This window comes from Mauremys mutica, chromosome 11 (genome assembly GCF_020497125.1).
Source record: "Mauremys mutica isolate MM-2020 ecotype Southern chromosome 11, ASM2049712v1, whole genome shotgun sequence".
Lineage (NCBI taxonomy): Eukaryota > Metazoa > Chordata > Testudines > Geoemydidae > Mauremys > Mauremys mutica.
The window spans coordinates 46080907-46089085 of record NC_059082.1 but is presented as its reverse complement, the minus strand read 5'-3'; the positions used below and the strand labels follow the sequence as shown (position 1 = coordinate 46089085).

General features: G+C 48.8%; 1 protein-coding gene across 2 annotated transcripts in view; it reads right to left on the bottom strand.

The window, feature by feature from the left end:
- Positions 1 to 391: 391 nt before the first annotated feature.
- LOXL1 (lysyl oxidase like 1) overlaps positions 392 to 8179 on the bottom strand; it is a 48695-nt gene continuing 40907 nt past the window's right edge. Inside the window, exons 3-7 of one of the 2 annotated variants that reach the window (XM_044978756.1) lie at positions 7674 to 7811; positions 6765 to 6921; positions 5086 to 5181; positions 4081 to 4196; positions 392 to 1465 (exon numbers count right to left, since the gene is read on the bottom strand). In XM_044978756.1, coding sequence (XP_044834691.1) covers positions 1459 to 1465; positions 4081 to 4196; positions 5086 to 5181; positions 6765 to 6921; positions 7674 to 7811 — 514 coding nt within the window. In that variant the 3' untranslated portion in view covers positions 392 to 1458. The remainder of the gene's footprint in view (positions 1466 to 4080; positions 4197 to 5085; positions 5182 to 6764; positions 6922 to 7673; positions 7812 to 8179) is intronic. The other variant, XM_044978757.1, reaches the window with a different exon arrangement.

The window sequence follows — 8179 nt, the reverse complement described above, 5'->3', positions numbered from 1 at the left end:
ACAGTATAATTTTGGGTTTATGCTCCGGGGGGCATGCACGCCTGGGGAGCTGAGTGTTACTTTGGCTTTAGTCAGAGACCTTGCATGTAACTGCAGCTGGGTGTGTTCCTACCTCTGTATATGCTGGTGGAAATGTAAGACCAGGAGCATGTCTGCAGCTTGTCACAGCAGTGCAGTTTCAGAGGGAGCCCAGGCTGGTGGGTCAGAGGGCTCAGTGGTACCCCACTTCCAGGTGGCACCCCATGGGGAAACTGTCACAATCCCCCTGCCCTGTTGGTGTTTGGATTTACAACACGGCAGGGGAAAATTTAACAGCAATTTAAAAAAAATTATAAAACAACCTGATGTGATTATTATTTTTCTTTTAAACCATAAACTAAAACATTTCCAGTCATATTAGGTATTTTTTAATCCCTTCTGGCTTTTTAAACAAAATATAAATACTGAGTTGACAACATCCCTTTAAACTGAATAAAAATTAAAACTCCCCACCAGATTCTGATTTCAGGTTTACCAATGTAAATCAGGAGTAACCCCTCTGACTGTGATGTCAGTACTAAGTGGCATTACATTGTTTTACTTGAGTTGTCAATTCTTTGAATGGGGACTGGCTTGTTGTTCTGTATCTGAACAGCACCTAGCACAATGGGGCCTGGGTCCATGACTCAGACTGCTAGGCACTATGGCAATACAAATAATAAAATAACTTTGTATTAACATTACAGTTACTGAAAGCAGATTTTAGCCCTAGAGATTTGGCTAAATGTTGGGTGTCCTAAAGCAGAACAATTTGAGCTTGATTTCAGAAGCCCTGAATACCCACTATTCCAGCTGAAGGCAATGGGAACTGCAGGTGCTCAGTACCTCTGACAATCAGACCCAAGAAGTCTTAGACTGGGCACTCAGGAACATAGACAAAACCAGAGGTTGCATTTGAAACTTTTCACCTTAGTTCCTATTTGGGGTGCACTGGTGTCAGATTATAAATAATAAAATATACCCAGATCACAGCTGTAGTCTTACTGTGAGGCTCGGGACTAGGATTTGTAATGTCACTAGCAAGCCTGCACAAAAATACAGCCCCATATTGTACAGCTGGGTACAGTTTAGACTATAGAGCTATCTACTGATATAGCATGTAATCTACAGATACTGGTAGTGCTTGGTACAGTAATAACCCTTGTTTTATTTAACCTAAATCAGCAAACTCCACTTGGAAACAGAAAAAAGCCCCAAAGATTGAAGAAAAGTTAAGTTTAAAAATATTTAAAGTAATCACTCTCATTTCCCTCATGTTCTTAAAATTGAGAAATACTTCTTTTGTCTCCAGGGGCTGCTGGGATGGAGAAACGTCTTATGCCCCACTAGATCATGCACCCCAGAAGCGGACATCTCAAGTTCCAACTTGAAAGTGTTGAATTTGGGTTGGGAGGTGGGGTCAGTTGTCCTCCCTGTGGATCATGACCTGCAAGGGGAAAATAAGAGCACTCAGCAAGTGGTTGGAAAATGCTCCCCCCCCCCCCAAAAAAAAACCAAACAAAAAAACCCCAAAGAAACAAAATCCTGTGTGGCCCTTCTCCTGCCCCTTTTTTTTGGTAAACATGTGTTTAGTAAAAATTTTCAATTTTTGAAAACCAAAAACTAAACTGAAAAACTAAAATGTTTACTAGAAATGTGCACAGAAAATCTGCAGTAATAAAGACCAAAATGAACATTTTAAGTTTTGGTCAAAAAGCTAATTTCCACTAAAAAAAAAATTTCAATGGAAAAATTTGACTAACTTTATTGTGGCTTGTTACGTGAAGGTAGGGGTAGCCCAGCTAAGGTTCAGCTATCAACTAGCACAGCCATCATGGCCCAGATCCTGAAAGGGAGTTAGGTACCAGAGGGCAATCTGGAAATCCCAGACCCCATAAAATACAGCCTGGTCTTCCCTGGGATCTGGAGGACCTATGGATGAAACCCTGGCCCCACTGAAAACAATGGCAAAGCTCCCACTGATGTTAATGGGGCCAGGATTTCAGCCTGTGAGTTTAATTGAAATCCACAACTCATAGAATGCTGGCAAGGCATCCTGTCCCACTGCAGCATGGAGCAGTGATGGGGGAAGCAGCTCCCAGGACCCCTAGCAGTGCCTGGCAGGAATCCCTCCACCTTCTAAGGTGGTGTGATGTCTGTAGCCTGCAGTCCTCCCTGCCAGTGCTTTGGCTGGCCATGGGAGTTGTTTTTTTTCCATTCAGGACCAAGCGTGAGCCAGTTGCAAAATGTTTTTTTATGAGAAAAATGTAAAGAAAAATAATTTAATTTTCCCCCCTCTTGGTTACTGTGTCCAAACCAACTGCTGTCACTTGGCAGTCCTGGGAGAGCTTCACCATGGCAGTCCTGTTTGTGCTGGTTTCCCTAGCTGTGCGCTAATGGTGTTAATAGAGACACCACAGTGCTTCCCAAACACCCACAGAGAGGGCTGTGATGAGACCTGTGTAGGGGCAACCCTGGGCTGAGGAGGGGCAAGGTGGGGGATGGTGAGGCTGGGGACAGCACACAACGTGTTTCTGTGCTCCTGGCTTGTGAAACAGGCTGTTTGGGAGCTGCCAGCACTAGTGGAAGTTAGAGCAGCCCTGAGGTTGCTCTAACTTGTCCCAGGGTCAAACTGACCTTCCCCAGTGGCCTCCAGGATAGGGAAAGTGGAAAGGTAGCATAATTCTCTTATGTGCACCAAGTGCTGCTTTGATTCACTTGGGTAACTAGCCCCTTTGGCTGAGGCTCTCCATGTGCTTCACAGACAATCTCTTAATCATCATGCCCCCTGTGCAAAGATTCACCACACCTTACAGGTGGAGACCTAAGCAGGTTAAAGGCCTGATTTCTAGAGGTGGCGAAGTCAATGAGAGTGGCTGGTGCTCAGCACCTCTGAAAACCAAGCCATAAGTGACTTGCCCATGGTCACCCAGTGGATCAGTGACAGAGCTGGGACCCAGAGCTCTGGGTCCCTAGTCATGTACTTGAATTACCCTAGGTTGTGCAAAGCAGCAGAGTGTGGGGAACATGCCTGCACAGGCCTGGCATAGGGGAACAAGTGGTAGGAGTAGAGAAAATGACTTAAGAGGCACATGGTGTTTCATGCTTAAGAATTAACGGTGGAGACATCTCATGGGAATGGTGTTGATGAGACCACAGCCTAACATTGAGAAAGGGAGCAAAGCAAGGTGTTTTTAGTTCTGTAGAAAAGGGTTGCTTGGGGAACAGATCATTCTGAAAGTGGCAGCTGGATACAGAACTACTCCATTTCAGGTGTTAAGTGTTGCTCCACTAGACCAGGGGTTCTCAAACTGTGGGCTGGGACCCCATTTTAATGGGGCCACCCAGACAGGTGTTAGCCCTGGGTGGTGGGATTGGGCTTGGACTTCAGACATGGTGGGGCCCAGGGCCAAGGTTACATGCCCCCCCACCCAAGGTAGAAGCCATTGGGTTTCAGCTTTGCCCCTACCCCCAATCCAGGGCAACAGGGCTCAGTCTTTTGTCCCCTCTCCTGGCGCTGTGTAGTAATTGTTGTTGTCAGAAGCAGGGCCGCCCAGAAGGTGGGGGGCAAGTGGGGCAATTTGCCCCAAGCCCCGGGCCCCGCATGGGCCCCCCACAAGAGTTTTTTTGGGCCCCTGGAGTGGGGTCCTTCACCCGCTTTGGGGGCCCCGGAAAACTCTGGCGGGGCCTGGGCCCCCAGAGCTTCTTCCGCTCTGGGTCTTTGGTGGCAATTTGGCGGCGGGGGCCCCCTGGTGGCCCTGGTTAGAAGGGGGGATGATGCAATGAAATTTGAGAATTGCTGCACTAGACCCTCAGGTCTAGTTCTGGAAAGACCTGCCCCTGCATTCAAGTACCATTTCTGCATTTCCCATGTCCCTCCCCATTAGCAACTCCTTGGCAGCTCCATCCTCACATTTCCCTTTTCATCTTTAAGTCCACACCACCAAGAAGTGATGGAGGCAGAAGAAAAAGATGAGATGCCTGTATACCGCAGCAATGGGAACCATGGAAGAACCCAGGGAGACAGACAAGGAGTGGGAAGAGTTTCACAAGTGCGCTTACTGGGCAATTTTGCAGTTTGTAGTGGCAACATAGCGTCCAGTATAGTGAATATTGCACCTCACAACATTGTTAGTGAAGTCTGACTCCAGCACCATGTACTTGGGGTTCACTTGAACCTAAGAAAACAAGACAAAGACCACATCAGGAAACAGTTCCTCTGATAGTTAGTGGAGAGAGAGAGAATTGTGTGTTATACCCCTTTCCCATCCCTTGTGTCTAGCTTGTAAGTTAGTCAGGGCAAGGACTAGCCACTACTCTGTGGCTGTACAGCACCTAGTGCAATGGGGCCCAGTTCTTGGCGGGTCCCTGGGCTCTACTGTAATGTATATTATCATGTACAACTAGAATTTTTTGCAATGAAAAATGCACATTTATGGCGGGGGGGTTTATTCCTTTTAAGGAAATAAACTGTTATGGGCAGTTTTGCTTTTATACTGTCACATTTTTTTAGTTTTATGGTTTTTTCTACAGGTAAAATTCCTCCACTTTCTTCCAAGAAAACAGCTTGTCATCCTGATGCAACCATCTTGCTTCTCTGTAGCAAATGGTCAAATTATATAAATAAAAGATGTAAACAAAGTCAAATTCAGCCCTGGTGTAATTGGGCTTAGCTTCCCTTGAACTGAATGGCATTGTAGCAGGGCTTAATTTGGTCCTAAAAAGTATTTGAGTATGAGTACACAATGGCTCTTTCCATTTGTTCTCAGGGGTGACCAGCTATTGTTTCATTTTCATACCCCTCCCCTACTCCACTGTTACTGCTTATTGCCAATGCGTAGCTTGTGACTGGCCCTCCACGCAGCTGCTTCTGTTCTCAGAAGAATGTCTGATCAGCCATGTTATTCACATGCTGTGTGGATGGATGTTCACAACCAAGGGGACCGGCAATGGGCCTGTGGACACACACAAACCAAAATCCAGTACCATGGATTTCACAAGTAACTGCCTAGCTCTATTCATGGCAATGGCCCATACAGAGAAGTCCAACATTACAGGGAAACCAACCTTTAGGATGTAATTTCCAGGCTGAACGTCTGTTATGTCAATCCATTGGCAATCGATGTCAGCATTGTAGGTGTCATAGCAACCGGGACTCAAGCCCTGACAGAAGGAAAGGGCAGTGCTCATGCTTCATAAGGCCTAGACAGAACCATCAGTTCATCTAGTCTGACCTCCTGCATAACACAGGGTTTGGAGTTTGCTTTTTATCTTTAGCATTTCTCAGTTTTCCTTTTCTGTTGTTCTCGCTCTTTCTTAATATAGAAATATGTTCAGGAATTACCTACACTGCTCAATTTTGTGCAGGTGGCCTGTCTAGTCTGCAACTTCTGCTAATGCAAAACACGTTTTCCTCCCAGGAGCAGTGTTGCAGAGTCCATTCCATGTGGGCAAAGGAATCCAGTTCAGGCTCTTCTCCTTCCCAAGGGCTGCATGCAGAGTCCATTCCAGGTGGACACAAGAATCCAGTTCAGGAGTTTTGAATGCAAAGGGAATGAGCAATCTGAGGACTCTGTCCATTAAATGTGACGCTTGTGATGGCTATATGAAAATACTGGAGTGGATTCCTGTGCCCAGCTGGAATAGCTATTTTACCTCATTTCAGGAAAAATTGGTGCATCTGTGTTTTGCTCACCCCTGTTGCAGCAGAGCTGAGACTCACTGGTGCAGCACCTCCTGCTAGTAGTTTGGGAATTAGCTCATCCAGCACTCAGAGCATCCTCTGCTGGCCCGTGGCTCACCTGCCTCATGCCCCTCCTGGACCCCAGTGCCCTTTACCTCAGGGTTCTGCCCCAGCAGTACCCATACACTGTGGGTCTCCCCTCTCAGGGGAACCCCCAACCCTCTACGCCCACCTTGTCTCAGTGGCTACTGTTAGTCATCACCTAGCCCCCACTAATTGGGGCAAACTGCAGTCTGTCGTGGCCACTCATCATTGGCAAGGGGTTCACACCAGCTGCCTCTGCCTAACCCCAGGCTGCACTTCCCAGCCCCAGTATCTGCATAGGCCCTTAACAAGGCCTCAGCCTGGGGAGTTACCAGCCTGGAGCTCCCCAGCTCCTCTTGCCCTTCCCCAGCACTGCTCTGTTTCAGGTATCCTATTCCCAGGCAGCCAGGTCTTTCTCTCTCCAAGACTGAAAAGAAAGTGAGCCAGCTCCTCCCTGAACCCTTATAACAGAGCCAGGTGTGGCCTGATTGGGATGTGGCTGCCCGCCTGGCTCATAGCAGAGCAGGGCTATGGCTCTAAGCCCCCTTCCCCTGTGAGGCTGGAGCCAGGTCTGGAAGAGCTGCGTGGGCAGCTGTGGGGAGCCTGGGTCCCTCTATGTGTCCTGGGCGGGGAGCCCAGGACACAAGCAGGGGGCTGCTTGGTGGGGTCCCCCCCCCTTTGGGGTGGGCTCTGGCACCTGTGCCAGGAAATCAATAGGACATGCCCACCTGAGCCTGCTTGATATTCCCGAGGGAGGTGTAACACCTGCACTGGTATGATGCCATGAGGGAGATTCCTGACCAGGTTTGGACACTCACTAATCCCTTCCCCAGCTCCCAGAGGTGACTGTCCCTGCCCACTCACACAGCTGGGTGTCCTAGGAGACTGGGGCCAATAGGGGAAGAAAGCCCTGCACTAAATCGCAGTCAGAGCGTGGAGTGGTCCTGGATCTATTGGATACATCTCCCCCTCCTCTCACCTGGGTGTGTGAAGTGCAGGCATAGCGCTTCAGGTTCCCAAAGTCGCAGGTGGTATCCTCCAGACAGAAGCTAGCCTTGTGGCCCTCGGCCACCTTCCTCCCCGTGGGTGCATCCAGCAGGTCATAGTGGCTGAACTCGTCCATGCTGTGGTAGTGCCTGGGGGAAATCCAGGGCAGAGGCATGTACCACAGAGATATTCATAGATGCATGCTGGGTGGGTGCAGGGGCATCAGAGCAGCTCAGGAGTGGGTGGGGGCAGGGAAAGTGGCAGGATCCCAGATCCTCCCCACCTCACATTGGGAAAATACTGGGGCTCTGAGCGATGGAGTGTGCGGCTTCTTGAAAGCCACCTGCTCCCATAACGCATCAGTCATAGCATTAGAAGCCCGACCTTCTCTTTGCCCATGGTGCTCAGTTCAGGGGTCTGTGATGATGTGGCCTGACCCTTGGGGACCAGCACAGGACACTCACCCTGAGCAGCACGGGGCTTATGGAGACAGGAAGGGGAGCTGGCAGGGAAATGGTTTTGGGGTTGCGGGGTGCGATAAATAAATTTTGCAGAGAAAGGAAGAAAGAAAAGAGCAGAGGAAAAAAGAAAGAAGAAAAGGGTTGGAGTGAGGGAACAAGAAAATAGAGAGAGGAAGGCAAGATGGGAGCAGGAATGGAGGAGGCCAGTCCATTGATCTATAGCCAGGGGTGGCTCTTACCCTCAGTATATTGACGTAGGCCCCAATTCAGCAAAATGCTGAAGCATGTGCTCAAGCTACTTTATTGAACCAGAGCCTGGGTGGCTCCCCATGGCTGGATACCAGCCTCTGCCCACCAAAGGAAAGTCCCAGTGGCAAGGGCCTGTCACCCAGAGATGGACTTGTAAGGTGCTGAAGAATGCCAAGTTCTCCTCAACTTACTGGTGGCAACTGTGCCACTCCCAGTTGTGGCGGGGGCGGTTGGGCAGGAAGTCTGCTGTGCCCTGGTTCTTCACCCGCTGTGGGAACCTCAGCAGCACCCGGATGTCGTAGTCGGTGGCCTCGGGAGTGTAGGCAGTGCTGAAGGGGTTAAAAGGAAGGAAATGGGGGAGATGGGTGAAACTCACTTACCCTGAAAGCAGCTGGGGACATCTGAGCACTGGAGGGACTGAGGGATGGGGCTGGGTGGGCTTCTACTTGGAGCGGAGGGAATTTTTTTCAGTGAATAGATTTTTTTGCTGAAAAATGCATTTTTTTGGCTCAGAAACTGTTCCTGAATTTGGGTTAAAGCTGATGTATCCCTTTTGGGTTTGATTTTAAGTCAAAACTTTTCATTTCAGCTTTTCACTTTGAAGCAACATTTTCTGTTCCAATGTGGCTAGTAGCAAGTGGCTCTTTGAAGCTTTGCTCAGCAGTATGGGAGCTAGAGCAGATTTGAAAAATAACAG